This window comes from Gambusia affinis, linkage group LG17 (assembly GCF_019740435.1).
Source record: "Gambusia affinis linkage group LG17, SWU_Gaff_1.0, whole genome shotgun sequence".
Taxonomy (NCBI): Eukaryota; Metazoa; Chordata; class Actinopteri; order Cyprinodontiformes; family Poeciliidae; genus Gambusia; species Gambusia affinis.
Genome location: NC_057884.1, coordinates 13,823,466 through 13,839,236, shown reverse-complemented (window position 1 = coordinate 13,839,236; position 15,771 = coordinate 13,823,466). Strand labels below are relative to the sequence as shown.

General features: G+C 39.7%; 1 protein-coding gene across 1 annotated transcript; it reads right to left on the bottom strand.

Moving 5' to 3' along the window:
• Positions 1-75: 75 nt before the first annotated feature.
• On the bottom strand, positions 76-6,141 carry LOC122847173 (synaptic vesicle 2-related protein-like). Its single transcript, XM_044144622.1, has 16 exons — positions 6,018-6,141; positions 5,638-5,771; positions 4,401-4,486; positions 4,219-4,317; positions 4,045-4,116; positions 3,824-3,948; positions 3,662-3,725; positions 3,448-3,573; positions 3,235-3,363; positions 3,053-3,126; positions 2,266-2,339; positions 2,073-2,177; positions 1,853-1,964; positions 1,671-1,752; positions 1,505-1,594; positions 76-996 (listed from the first exon to the last, which is right to left on the bottom strand). The coding sequence occupies exons 1-16, from the start codon at positions 6,077-6,079 to the stop codon at positions 856-858; spliced, it is 1,575 nt and encodes a 524-aa protein (XP_044000557.1). The 5' UTR covers positions 6,080-6,141; the 3' UTR covers positions 76-855.
• Positions 6,142-15,771: the final 9,630 nt, after the last annotated feature.

Genomic DNA, 15,771 nt, shown 5'->3' with positions numbered 1-15,771 from the left:
AGATTGTAAAATGATGATGATAAAATGTATATAAATATTAAGATAAATGTAATATTAAATATTTACATATCTGGACTCTCAATAAAATATTTGTGCTTTATTGACCCAAAGAATAAGCAGTCACTATGTTGTACATCTTTCATTATTTTTTTGTTGAAACAAATGTTTTAAAGTAAAAGGAGAGGTTAAAAACAAATTGAGCACAGTTTACATTTTTTTAGTCCAACACATACAATGAAAAATGTATGGGATAGAACTAGAACATGATACATTCCTATTTCCAATTCTCGAAAGATTTTAAATTACAATCCATTATTATATAGATCTCCTCGACACCCCCCCCCCCCCCCCCAATCTATCAAATTTTGTTTGACTAAGATGTTTTTTTCCCCCTACATCCTATGAAGTAAAACAGACAAACAGGAGAAAAACCATAAGAAATTAATTTTGAAAATTACTGATCTTCCCATTTGGCTCAAAGTGATTTTCTTTTTTTCCTGAGTCTAAGAAATTAAGCAGCATCATTTTACGAACGATCCAAAAAATATCTAAGGTGACTAAGATTCAATACATTTTTTCGTGGAAATGGAAGATAATGTACAAAATTAGTTAAATAACAAACATCCTTCTGCTATTGTTAGACACAGACAGCAGCCCTTCATTTATTTCCCTCCTGTTTGTAATAAGATTGCCCTCTGACCTTCTCCAGTCTTCATACTGATAATTCATTTCATTGTTGCAAAATCCAATGTATTCCCAGAAGGCTTAGACGGCACAAAAGATTACTTTTTTTCTGGTTGACCTGTCATTGGTCCATGGAGTGTGTTGAAGTATTTGACTGTCTGTTTATGTTGTTTATCTGTCCGAGTCAAGGCTGGACTCCTGCAGACTCCTGCCCCGAGTCTCAATAGGCAGAAATATGGATGCAAGGGCAGCAAGCAGACTGCAGCCACAGTACACAGAAAGGGTCAGATACATTGATGTCCTGAGCAGCACCTTAAAAAGACAGACAAAATCACTTTGTCAGAGAAATCCTCTCACTTTAATTTGCAATTATAGAGTTTAAACAGTGTTATTCTGTTTAGAATAATCAAATGTGATTTAATTTCCAAATTAAAACTACTTAAATTTACATTTTTTTCCCCAGCTACTGCAAAAAAGGTGATTTATTGAAGGAGCTTTTTTTCTTCATATGTTTAAATAGAAAGAAAATACATTTGTTATTTTTGTTGAAAACTTAAGTCTCACTCAACAGGTTTTGGAGTGTTAGCAGCTGTTTGTTGATTTATATCTTCACTGATTTATCAGTGAAATGATCCATTGAAGAAGAACGGTGACATTCCACAAAAGCTCAAATAAAAATATTTTTTAGCAATTCTAACTAACCTAAGACAGGAAAAGTTTAGTCTGATGTATTATACTGACGGTGAGAAAATATGCCTATGTATATTTTTATGCACCGTATATAAATATCTGGCTTCAACTGTATAGTAGAGCTGCATACCTGAGCCACAAATGGTGTAATCAGAGCACCAATTCTTGCAATAGAACTGCAAGTCCCCATACCCAAGGCTCTGATTTCTGTAGGAAAAACCTGAATCACAAAAATAAATACATGTGTTGGACAACAGTTTGTCTACAGATATTTTTAAAGCAAAACTGATTCATACCTCTGGTGTGTAAACAAAAACAACTTGATATCCTCCAGAGATGAAGGCTCTTGCAATGAAGATGAATATCGTCAGAGCAACCCTGCAAAAGCAAACAAACAACAACAACAAGAATTAGTCTCAGCGATGCCACAAGCCTCAAAGTGTACGTTTGCTGTTGTTGTATCACGGAGCAATCTCACCTCCCAATGCAGGCATACAAGGGCAGAATACACAAAGAAAACATGAAAAAACAAATCGCCATGCTTTTCTTTCTGCCAAGGTAATCAACTGCAAACAGGATTATTAAAAGACCTAAAAAAAACAAGAAACAAAACAAAAGGAAAAAAATGTTAAAACACACAACAATGTTACAGTTCAGATCGAGTCCTTAGAAAAAAAAAATACTGGCAAATGTTTTACCTGGGAACTCTGCCAAGGTTGTCCATAAGAGATCCTTGTAGTCAGCTGATGTCAAATATTTACATTCTAAGCTGCACCTCGGTTCAATGCTGCTTCCCTGGGTCTCTATAAGGAAGAAGAGAGTCGCTTGATATCTTTTTTGGTCACATTATAAAAGTATAATCTATTATAATTTGTGAAAAATGGTACACACTTCCACATGACTCTGTTTGGAACAGTTCAGTGGTCAGCAGGACAATCCCAAAATAAGAGAAGGCAAAAGAAAACCTTTGGAGAAAGAAAAAAAAGAACAGGAACAAATATTAGATTTTGGAAATTTAAAAAAAATTAAGAATAAATAAATAGAGGCATGTATATCCTTGCACAACGGACATGAATACAATATTTAGTCTGGCTTTGTAATAATTTATTTGAGCCCCATCTCTTTAATACACAAAAATGAAAGAAGGCAAGTTTGTCAATTTGTAAAAATTAATCTGAATCATTTAAAGCTAATTAACCTGCTTTAAAAATCCTTCCTAAATAAATCTGGTTTCTCAACAATAATAATCTTACTAAGTTTTAAATCACAGCACCAAACTAGCACTAACTTCTTTCACTGATAAAAGCACTTTTGAAATATTTTTTAATTTATTTTCAAACATCCAACCTGACCAGAAGCTCACTGATGGTTATAAAACCTAAGCGGTTCAGGTGGGTGAATTACAAAAAAGAAATTCAAACTTGAGCTTCAAAAAAATACTTTTGCTTGTTTAAAAATCCTGTCACTGTAAATAAAAGAATAGATCACATAAATAATGGAAAACTCCAATATGACATTTATGCACATGATTATACATGTTCTGATAAAGTCCAAAAAATTAAGACAATTATTTTTTGCTAAATGCTATCTAGCTACAAACCCACTAATTCACCCTAAATATTTCAACTTGATTAAAGCTGAAAGTTGAGAACAAAGCACACACATTATACAAACTAACCATATAAACCATAAAAGAAGCGTAATCTTCCAGTACTGTTGAGAAAAAAGATCTTTATACTGCCCACGTTCATTCTGTGAAAATAAAAGTCACAAACAAATGTTTGTGTTAGTACATATAAATAACTTGTGAGGACATCTTCATCATCTCATCTCCGAGGAAACATTTATCTTTAACGTCACCTGTTTATATTCGATGAGTTTTCCCTGAGGTAATTCTTTTCCATTCTCACGGGCGATGCGAGTCAAAGTTGCTATTGCCTTTTCTCTTCTCCCTGACAGCGCATCAAAACGAGGACTTTCAGGCAACCACTTTGTGACACATAAAGGCAGGTTAGAGTTTGTCAGTAGCTTATTTTGCTACGTTTATGTCTTAATCTAATGAAATATACTTACAAAGCAGAAAGAAACAAAAATTCCCATTGGAATGGCGGAGAGACCAAGTAACCACCTCCAACCCAGAGTGGGCATTACCCACAGGGCTAGGAGGACCTCAGACACAGTGCCAAGGACCCAGAAAACCTGAAGAAGAGAATGATTTCTGTAATGTTTCTGAATGATTTCTGCAATGTAAACTTTGATAAACTACATAGAAACAAACTCTAAATACCGCCATCAACATAATGGACATGCCTCTTGCTCTCACGGGAAGGAATTCAGAGTACAGAGTCACTCTAAAAAAAAAAAGCAAAGGATAACACTCAAAACCAAAAACATCATTAACCAATTGCTGATGTATCTCACTTTTGTGAAAAGGACAGAGCGAACCTACGATTGAGGTGTTCCTCCAATGCCAAAGCCTACGAAGCCTCGAAGGGCCAGCAGCCAGCTGTAGACTGGACTGAAGGCGCTGAGCAGGCCGAAGTACAGAGCCCAGCACATGGAAATTACCAGACCCTGTCACCAAGACACAAACAAAACAAAAGATACTGGAAGCTCATGAAACACACCTAAAAAACAACAACCCCCCCCAAAACACAATGTGACACTTACTACTTTTCTTCCGTACTTATCAGCCACATTACCCCAAAGGAGTGAACTGAATCCCATTCCAATAAAGACAACCTGATGCAAAATAAATAAATAAAACAGAAAAAAGCCTGAATGCACACAATAGCAACCATCACACAGTCACCAATTCTCAAAAAGGACCCAAAGGCTTTTTACTGATGTTATGAGCGCCACTTGATAGCTGGGGAGACTCCAGTCACAGTGCAGCTCAGGGCCCAGGATGCTGAGGATCATCATCTCCATGGAATCTCCCACCTGACCCGGAGGAACACATGAGACACATGTAGAACAGAGAGAACGAGAGAAAGGCATTTCCAGGGTCTCTTATGAATTCCTACCCATGCAAATCCAGTAATGAACGAGATCTTCCACTGAAAAACTCCAAATCCAATCACTTCCAGTGCATCGTCCACTGAAAACATTTCTGTGGAACGTAAGGGGCAGAAACAGAGATTGGTGTCAATTTATCAGGCACTTTCCTTCCATTTATCATTTTCCTTCCATTTCATAATTAAATGCCACATAAAAAAATAAAAAATAAAATAAAAACTCACTGCAGTTTGTGGATGCAATTTAACAAAATGCAGATTTCTTATTTTTTAATTACTTTAATAAAAGTCTGTGGTTTGGATTCAAAACCTGTCATCCTCAAAGGCCTAAATAAGTGCAAATCTAGATGTTCTATGAAAGCCTCAAGGGATTTTTAAAGAATATTAGAGCACTGTTTCCCCAGAGTCCTCAAGGGACATGTAGGACATTTAAACATCTAAACACTCTGTCCTACATGTTTAGATGATTTTCTGCTTTAACAGACCTGATTCAAATGATTGCAGTCAGCAAAGGTCTGCTAATCAGCCAAAAAAAAAAAAAAAAAAATTGAAATAAACAGGTCGGGTTAGGGAAGACATTGTGAAGGAAATTTAAGTTAGGATATAATTCTGCTTAAAAAATGCTCCAAACTTAGAACAGCTTAGTAAGAAAAGTTCCATAAATCTTTATGGAAAAGTAAAAACAAGAAAGCAAAATGGAAGATGATTCTCTGGTCAGATAGGACTAAAATAGGTATTTTAGGCCTTAAAGCAAAATTCTATGTATGGTAGAAAAACACCAAAGTTGCACTTATTTGACCTTCCTGAACTGTTACTTGTCATTACAAAGACAACATATTGTATTTATGCAACTTCCTACACATAGAAACAGACAATAATTTACTCCAGGGTTCCAAAATAGGATGATTGTGTAATAAAGAGTAAAGAGTGTTCACTGACTGAGTACTACGGGTCTAGTTATTAAACAGAAATGAATCAGCAGCATTGATCCTGTTTTTCACAGTTATGGATCCAGTTGTATAACCAAACACCAAAAGAGGCCACGGCCTACATAAACCTATATTTCCAGACTGACCTGTAATTAAGCATTCTTTACATTGCATTCGCTCTTTTCTTCTTTTAGAAAACTATCACAAATAACCATATCAGTCGATCCTTGAGCTACATCTTTGGCTACTGTTAGCATTCAAGTATAATTGACAACACTAAGAAACAAGTTTGTAATTCACAAGTAGGCTGCGCAAACCTGCAGTTTTATTATTTCCAGAACTGCTGGCGGACTCTCTGCTCCCTGAGTCAACTTTTGCTGAGGCAATGGTGCAGATCTCATTATCCGTGGCCTGGTCTTCGTCAGTGTGACCCACAAAATCTCCCTCATCTCTGTCAGCACACAGAAAGCACACATTCAGTCATTGGTAAATTAAAACGACTCATTTCACAGCTTAAAGTAAAAAAAAAAAAAAAAAAAAGTATATACGTTCAAAAGAGAAACTGAAGGAGCATTAGCAAACTCTGAAAGCACATTTGTTTCTAAGGATATAACACCTGTCAATAAATTACAAAGAGAAAAAAACAAAAATCTTGCTTTTTTGTTGTTGTTGTTGTTGTTGTTTTTTTTTTTTTTACCCTGGTTCAGGATTGCTCCAGCGCTTGTAAGTGACCTTAGCAGATCTCGTCCAGTTTTCCATGTTTTAGTCCTGCAATAGACAGGACGCATAGCTACTGCTGAAGCCAACCCGGTCATTTGTTGTCAAACCTGCTGGTGCAGTCGCTTCAAGTTTCAACAAGACAGCCAATCAGAGAACAATACCTGCAGAAACCCAAGGGGGCGTGGTTACACCGGAAACTATCACGTTGCTTTTCAGGGATTCACAATAAAGCCTTTTAATAAAAGAATCAGTGCAAAGTAGGCAAAATCTCAATAAATACAACATATCAGATGGACGATGCTGGAAAAAGAAGGCTAAACTAAAAAAAAAATAAAAATAAATGCTCCTCGGAGTAGTAGACTATCATTATCAGTGTCGAGTTTGGTTAAAGAAATAGTCAAAAATAAGAAATCTCAAGAGAATAAATAAAGGCTTTACAGGTAAAGAGTAGAAATCCTAATTAAGTCTGCATGTAAGGTATTTAAATAAAGGTGAAAAATTAAAGGCCAGAAATAGTGAATGGTACTTTATTCTGTTATCTACCTGATAAGCTATTTTCTACATCAAAAATGATTTAATTTTTTTATCTGACATTGCAGAAATAAAAGCATAAATGGTGTTATTCTTTTTATTTTATATTCTAAAATTAGCTTACCTGCAGGCAAATTAAAAAATTTAGATAAAAGGGCTACTGTAATACAAAAAAAAGAAAAAAAACATTACTTGCAATTTTGTCATGGCTGAGTGTCATGATGTATGACAGACTGTAGGTTGTGCTATTGCCCTTATGTTTTTTTCAACTTTCTAGCCAAACCTTATGTGTTGTCAGTTGTGTTACTTGCTTTTTGTGTGTTTGTTTGATCAGTAATTGTGTTAACACCATTAAGAAAAACAGAATGTTACCAGAATGGTCAGTATTTTATTCAAATTGCACAGCCACGTTATCCAGATTCTTTCCAAACTGAACCAGACTTTTTTGTTTGTCTTTGTAATAAACTCAGCATCCTGGTGAGCTACCAGCCCAAAGCACATATTGTAAAACAAAAATGTCTCCAAACATTGATGAAGTGCATTTCTCCTGTACAAAGCTGATTCCAGAGTCTCCAGATTTCCTGCAGCTTTTGATGAGCTTCTAAATCGTACAGTCCTCTGTCCCCTTGTTCGTGAATAAGGTCAAGTTTAGAAGCAGAAGCAAAGTAGGACATCAGGGGATGCGCTGAGGCTGCGGCATGGACAGCCATAAATACAAGACAGGTGGATTGCACAGCGCATCCCTCTGTCCCAATATCAGCCTCAGACTCACACTGAACATCATAGAATATCAGCGGATTCGTAGCGCTTGGCACAAAGAAGTCCGACATGGAATCAAAGGTAAGGCTTGATGTCTGCTAAAATTTATTTTGTTTTATAATTATTTTTAAACATTGAAGTTGTAGAGTATCTGTGACAGTTTAACAGAGGTCCCTGAAACCAAGAGTCCCCTTCAGCATGAAGCCGTTTCCTCACATGAACAAGTTGGTTTGCACTTGTTAGACCTGCGGTGGAAACAGGTTTGTCTCTCTAGAAACAAGATTGGCTTTATCACAGAGAATAAAGATACAATATAACGTCTGTGGTGAAGAGTACAGTATCTGAAGATTTCTGGATAATCTTTGTTTCCCCATCCGGATATTATTTAGATATCCAGATGTGACAGAATAACCCATGTTTGAAAGCTTTAAACAAGACTATGTTCATTATTGAAGAGGTTTTAGATTAATTAAGTACTCATTCATTTTAGAGTGCACACCACCTTAAGGTCCATCTAGGTTTTACAAATGTGTTAGTATTACATAATGCATATGTGACGGGGTTCTCTTATGTTTTAGTCGGACATAATGACTAGTCCAAGTCGGAGATCATTTTTAGAGGATTTTTATTCGGATTTGGGTCAACAGTCTCACCTCCAGCGTGAGTCTAAGCACAGACTGACTGCCTGTGGCACAGAGCCCTGCTTTTAAAGCCACAGGCTCCGCCCACAGACACTCCAAACAATCAAGAACTAAACGATTACTTCCAACTCAAATAAACTCTTAAAGTATACAAAATAATAAGAATAAGAATAATAACAATAACAGAAATAAATAAATAAACTTGTAAACAAAAATACAATACACAATTTAATAGAAAACACCTGGTACTAATCAGATGACATCAGGCAGTCATCATGTGACTGCCTCCATCAAGCCACCATCTAGAAAAAAAAACCTACTTCATGACGGCTCCTCCGTCACACCACCCCTCTCCTCTCCAAGGTTGGCGAAATTCGGCAACCTAGAAAGAAAGTCTGCCACTTTATTAAGTCTTCCACTCCTATGACAGATGGTAAATTTGTAAGGTTGCAAGGACAAGTACCACCTAGTCAGACGATGGTTACGGTCCTTCATAGTGTTGATCCAGGTCAGGGCACGATGGTCTGTCTCCAAATCAAATTCTCTGCCCAGCAGATAATACTTGAGGCTTTCCAGAGCCCATTTAATGGCCAGGCCTTCCTTTTCCACCACAGAATACCTCACCTCCCGAGGTAGCAGCTTGCGGCTCAGGTAGAGTATGGGTTGCTCCTCCCCAGGATCTCCTTGAGCCAGGACAGCTCCTAAGCCAACTGTGGATGCATCTACCTGGACCAAAAATTTCTTACTGAAATCAGGACTTCTGAGGACAGGAGATGAACATAGATGAGCTTTCAGAGTATTAAAAGAAGCTTCACATTCCTTAGTCCATACAACAGGATTCTTCTGGTCTTTAGTTGTCAAACTAGTGAGTGGAGAAGCAAGTGTAGCAAAATGAGGCACAAACCTTCGATACCAACCAGCTAGTCCCAGGAATGACCGCACTTCCTTCTTGGTTTGAGGACGAGGGCACTTTTGGATCGCTTCTATTTTGTCCATCTGTGGTCGCACCTCTCCTCTCCCCAGCTGGTAACCCAGGTATCTGGTCTCCTGTTGTGCCCAAACACACTTTGAGATGTTAAGTGTCAATCCTGCTCCTTCAATCTTTTCCAACACTCTTGCTAGATGTAAAACATGCTCCTCCCAGCTATTGCTGTAAATGATTACATCATCAAGATAAGCCGCGCTGTAGTCTTCACTTCCTCGCAGTACTTTGTCCATTAGCCGCTGGAAGGTGGCTGGAGCACCATGGAGGCCGAATGGCATGACGGTAAACTGAAAAAGACCAGAAGGGGTGCGAAACGCGGTATACTGCCTGCTTGACGACTCCAGTGGAACTTGCCAGTACCCTTTACAGAGGTCCAGGGTGGTAATAAACTTAGCTTGTCCAATTCTTTCCAGCAGTTCATCTACCCTGGGCATGGGATAAGCATCAAACTCTGAAACTGCATTAAGCTTTCTAAAATCAATACAAATCCGCAGTGAGCCATCTTTCTTGCACACAATGACCACTGGGCTGCACCATTCAGAGTTTGAAGGTTCAATGATACCTGACCTGAGCATGGTCTCAACTTCATCTTGCAGCTGTCCTACCAACTGCTGTGGGACTCTATATGGACGCTGTCGAATTGGCTGCTTGTCTTTCAGTCGGATTGCATGTTCAATCAAGGTGGTCCGGCCTGGATTAGGAGAAAAGAGAGGAGACAGTTTCTGGAAGATCTGCTGCAGTTGTGAGGCTTGGTATGAGGTTAAGTGGCTGAGATTGGGAGTTGACTGTTCAGCCATCACTGCAATGCCGGGAACCTCTTCTTCTTCCTCCTCTACTGGCTTCAACAGGCATGATGTTTCTGGAACTGGACATGATGGTTCCTTCCACTCCTTTAGCAAGTTCACATGGTAAACCTGTTTAGCTTTCTTTTTATCAGGATGGTAGACTTCATAGGTGGTGGGTCCTAGCTGTCGGCTGATGGTATAGGGCCCTTGCCACTTTGCCAAAAGCTTGCTGGTGGATGAAGGCAGGAGAAGCAACACCTTTTGTCCAGGAGTCAAGACCCTTTGTCGTGCCTGCTGGTCATACCACCTCTTTTGCTTCTGCTGGGCCTGCAGCAGGTTCTTTTCAGCTTCTCCCTGGTACTCAGTAAGTCGATCTCTCATCTGTAGCACGTACTGGACCACACCTTTGGCACTGGATGAGGTCTCTGATGCATCCCAGCTTTTCCTCAGCAGGTCTAATGGTCCCTGAACATCCCACCCATACAGGAGTTCAAATGGGGAGAACCCGGTTGATGCTTGTGGTACCTCACGATAGGCGAAGAGAAGAAATGGTAACCAGCGGTCCCAATCTCTGCCAGTGTCTTCCACAAACTTCTGCAGCATCCTTTTCAGTGTCTGGTTGAACCTTTCGACCAGTCCATCAGTTATCGGGTGGTAAGGTGTCGTCCTGATGGCTGAGATCCCAAGCTGTTTATGAAAGAGTTTTAGGAGATTAGAGGTGAAATTAGTTCCCTGGTCTGTCAAAATCTGATCTGGGATTCCAACTCTTGAAAACAGCTGGACCAGAACTCGAACTATTGCAGGAGCAGTAATGGTATGCAGTGGAAAAGCCTCTGGAAATCTGGTAGCATAGTCACATACTACCAGGATGTACTGATGACCACGCCCACTCTTCACTAGGGGTCCAACAATGTCCATTGCAACCTTACGAAAAGGAGTGGAGACGACAGGTAGTGGCTGGAGGCGCCCGATCTGATTTCCGAGCAGGACGAGTCTTCTGGCATGTGGGGCAAGAAGCACACAATGCATTAATGTCATTGTACATTGACGGCCAGAAAAAATGTGAGCTGATGCGCATAAATGTTTTGTGGCGCCCCAAGTGCCCTGCCCATGGAATGGTGTGTGCCAAATGCATGACTAGTGCCCTACAGCAAGTTGGAACTACCAACCGTTGTTTTTCATTACAAGCATACAATACACCATCCTTTATCACAAAAGTTTCTCTTCCTCTCCACTTAGCATTAGTTTTTTCCTCCACTCTGTCAAATAAAGGTTGTAAAGACACATCCTGTTTCTGTAAAGTAGCAATATTTTCAGGTATTTTCCACATGTCATCTACTGTTAAATCTGTTGACACATTTCCACTCAGCATTAACTTTTTCTCAAATTTTTTCTGCTTTCTGGATTTTCTAGGCCTCTTTGGAATCTCAAACAAACTCTCATCAAAATCAGGTAGGGACTCAACTTGTTCTTTGGCCTGAGAACGAGTAATCACAGGACAAGAAACTTTGCCAACTTTGCCCCCCTCAGTTTGTACCTCTTCCAAAAGATGAAACATCACAGGTAAATCAGTACCCAAAATGATATCAAAAGGTAGATTTTCCACCACACCAACAGTCAGCAAATATGGTTGATCATCAATAATGACAGTCACTTCTGCTTTTGGATAAACATGACAATCTCCATGCACACACAGAATCTCAGTTTTCTTTTCATAGTTCACACATCCAACAGGTACAAGACTCTTTTTTATAAGTGATGTGGAACTACCACTGTCTATTAATGCAGTCACCCGCTGTCCATTCACAGTCACAGTTTTATGAGTTCTAGTTTCAAAGTTTTTGACTGCAGCATGATTTTCCACTCTAGGTGCATAGCAGGACCCAGTAAACTTAGTCCTCTTTATTGGGCACACTGAAGCCTTGTGGCCCAGCTGCTGACAATAATAGCAAATCAATGGCTTACCATTAGATGGTGGATTCAGAGAACTGGTGGTACCTTTAACCTCTTGGCTTGGGTCTCTGGCATAACGTTGATGTCCAGGGTGAACAGGTCATGTACAGGGTTGGAGAAAGCGTGCTGCTCCTCCTCGCCGTGCGTTCATGTACTGTAGAGCCAACTTTGCAGCAGTCAGACCATCCGTAGGTTCATGTTCCTTCACCCAGGTCCTTACATCAGAGGGCAGAATGCTCAGCAGTTGTTCCTGGATGATGAGCTCCCCGATGTCCTCCTTGGAATGCTGGTCGGCCGGATCCATCGTCGATGGAGACCTCTAAGGCGGTGGTAGGTTTCTGTAGGGGTTTCACCAGCAGGTATACTTGTTGCTCTGAACTTCTGTCTGTATGTCTCAGGTGAGATGTCAAACTTTGTTAACAAAGCAGTTTTCAAGTCCATGTAGCAGTGAGCACGATCCTCATCCATGGCAGCATAGGCCTCCAGCGCTTTCCCAGAAAGGAGTGGAATGAGACGACACGCCCATTCACTCTCTGGCCACCTCCAGGTCTTGGCAATGCGCTCAAACCGCAACAGATAGTTTTCAAGGTCTTCTCCTAATTGATAAGGGGGAATTTTTGGATCAGTGGTGTAACTTACTGACTGTGGTTGACGGCTTTGACCACCATCATCATCATCATCATCATCACTTTGCTCTGCACCAACTCCTGACTGAAGGTGAGGATGTAGTACTTGCTGTGGTTGCTGCAGGGACACCCTCAGATTTCGCAGTTCCTTCAGGAGCCCTTTCTCTCGCTTTTGCTGACCTGCCATAAAGTCCTTCATCAAAGTGAGAAACTCACTGCCAGATGCACTTGATCCACTGGGGCCAGGCTTTGGTTCACCTTCCTCATCTGATCCCTCTGTCGTTGGCATGCTTTCCCATGCTTTGTCAGTCACCTGTTCTTCCATCTTTAATTGTGATCGAAGACCAGATCTTTGCTTCACCAAACGAGATCCTCTTTTCCGGCTTGACATAATCCCACTTCTGACACCATATGTGACGGGGTTCTCTTATGTTTTAGTCGGACATAATGACTAGTCCAAGTCGGAGATCATTTTTAGAGGATTTTTATTCGGATTTGGGTCAACAGTCTCACCTCCAGCGTGAGTCTAAGCACAGACTGACTGCCTGTGGCACAGAGCCCTGCTTTTAAAGCCACAGGCTCCGCCCACAGACACTCCAAACAATCAAGAACTAAACGATTACTTCCAACTCAAATAAACTCTTAAAGTATACAAAATAATAAGAATAAGAATAATAACAATAACAGAAATAAATAAATAAACTTGTAAACAAAAATACAATACACAATTTAATAGAAAACACCTGGTACTAATCAGATGACATCAGGCAGTCATCATGTGACTGCCTCCATCAAGCCACCATCTAGAAAAAAAAACCTACTTCATGACGGCTCCTCCGTCACAGCATAGCTGTATGTTAATGAGCATTTTTCCATCCTGCTCTCTTGTATCACTGTGTGGTTTCCCCAATCATGAGGCAGTAACTTAAGATGGCTCCGTTGATGCTTTCAGGAAGCAATGTTAAATTTTAAACAAATGCAATTAGATGACAGAATCGCGTGGCCTGACAAGGATGAACAGTAGCAAATAAAAAACAAAAGGTGGAAGTTGCAGATTTGTTGATAGTATTTCACGGTGATGGATGTTTTCAATGTTTTCAATGTCAACTTCTTTCATTTCTAGTTTTATTCATTCATAAAAATAAACTCTTTCTTCCTGGACATTGAAGTGAGGTCAATATTTATCGTTTGAACTAGAACGAATAAGGTTGCAATAATTCAGTCCTGGACTAATCTTTTACCTTCTAGTTTTATCAGGTTGCAGATAATTACTTTGAAATACATCCATCTAATCAAAGATCAGTAACTGAATACCTTTCTTGTATGTTGTGTGGAGGAGGTTGAGAGTGGGTCTCTGAGTGGATCGGATTACAACAACCTGGTATTACATACCTGCACAGACATAGACATAAAGAAATACACAGACCTACACCCACACACTCTTCTTGAACACATAGTTCAACGCTCAGGTGAAGAGCCGGATGAATGTTTGCTTCCTCGGCTCCATTAATGTTTGAGCAGCCCCCTGCTTCCAGAACCAGGTAGCCCGTTACTGAATCGCCAGTGTCAAAGCAGCAGCCAAGCAGGAAGCAGCAGTTCCATCCCTTTCTATCTTGAATTGTGGTGTAGGGTTTGTGTCAAGGCTGTTTTTTGTATTTTTTGGATGAAGGACAGTGGAGAGTCTGAAGACAGAATAGATTAGATTATTGCTGAACTGAAAAGGCTCAAATATGGAAGATATTCTCATATTTTAAAGCCTCTGTGCTGGAGTTTGTGTGCCCGAGTTTCACACCTTTGGACCGAGAATCATCACAAAAGACCGGTTCAACCATGACACACATGGCTCTGGAAGAGAGGGAGGTAAATTATTTAAGTTGATATATGTATCTACACTACCATGAAAAAAATTGTGCAACCTTTGGACAGAATCTTGTTTCTTTCCATGTTATGTTTATTGTTTTTTTCTTCTTCTTCTACACCTGATCATGGCAGTATTGTGCAGAATCTTCCTAAATAAATAAGGAAAGTGAACAAAACAAGGACCAAAGAAGAAATTCTTAGACATCAGAAAGAATGAGACCATGTGGTTTATTTCCAGGTTGTTGTAGAGTGGACCGGATCTTAACTTTTGTAGTGATGCTGATGCGAGACTTCAGTCCATGTGTGTGTAGTGCAAAGGTTTATCATGTGCTGGGAATGCTTTTAATTAATATCCAGTTCTTATGAGTTATGCCTGCATTCTTTGTGAAAAGTTGAGCTTGTTGTAATCATTTCGCCAAAACTTCCACATATCACTTATCCTGCTGTGGAGTTCATTGAAAGTCATTTAGATTAGCTTTGCTGCTTCAAGCTACCACTGCTCTGATCTATCATAGTAAAGAAAGAGCCGATTCAAAAACTGGTTGATCTATGTTCCGGGTTTGGATCTTGAGATACATGTTTCTGCAGATCATGAGCAAAAGAAGAAGATCCTGAATGCTGAAATAAACTTCCTTTTCAGGAAGAATGGGCTCAGCCTTAGAGATGGGCTGAAGGTCTTCTTCATCTGGGGACAGCTTGGAGTTTGGCTGCTGCTCCTCAGGAAAAGGAATTAGTCTATGGAGGTTTTTGGACATATGATGCCACTTCAACTTTTCTGGGTACATCACAGTTTGAGGAGACACAGAACACACTTTGTTGATTGCAGCTTTCTTTTGGGGACACTTTGGGATCCCCTAGAAGTATAATTGGGGTGTGGCTGGTGAGAGAGATGTCAGGGTTTCCCTCCAGGATCTCAAAACTTTATATTTACAATAAATTCGCAATTGCAAATGTTGGTCCATTTCTCTGAATATTAGTGAAATATTAGATAAAGGTAACACAAAAATGCTATATTTGTGTTGTGGTACAATTTAGTTTATTTTGCAGGTTTTCCATCTTTAATTTGTTGTTCATTCTTACAAGCTAAAGCATGATGCTTGACACAAAATGCTTTTAAAGATTTCTTTAGGCCAATCCTTTCTAATAAACATTTTATTTTTGAATCTATCAGCATCTAACCTCTAGCATGCAAAGCTGAATCAGCTGAGCTGGCAGGTGTGTGTAACTTGGGGGAGGCTCATTTTGGGACTGGTGTTTTTGTAGGACTGATCAAGGTCAGGTTTCTCCAAACACCTGAAGCCCCCTAAATGTATGTTGCCCTTGGTGATGTATGGTGTCACTCAGCGGCCCACGAGGAGAGCTATCTCTTTCCGGAGGCTAACAGCCACTTTGTGGCTGGGTAACAGGATCCAGCACCATACTGGATGGACACGGACAATGGCTGTCTTCTCAGGTGATGATCTTCAAGTCAGATAGACTTTCCGGTTCAGATATGTTTTTTATTGTGGTTGCTCTTACTGAAATGTCGTCACTTGTGTTATGTCGTTTTTATTTTTTGTTTTGTTTTGGTTTACAGTTCAGGAAGTCATTA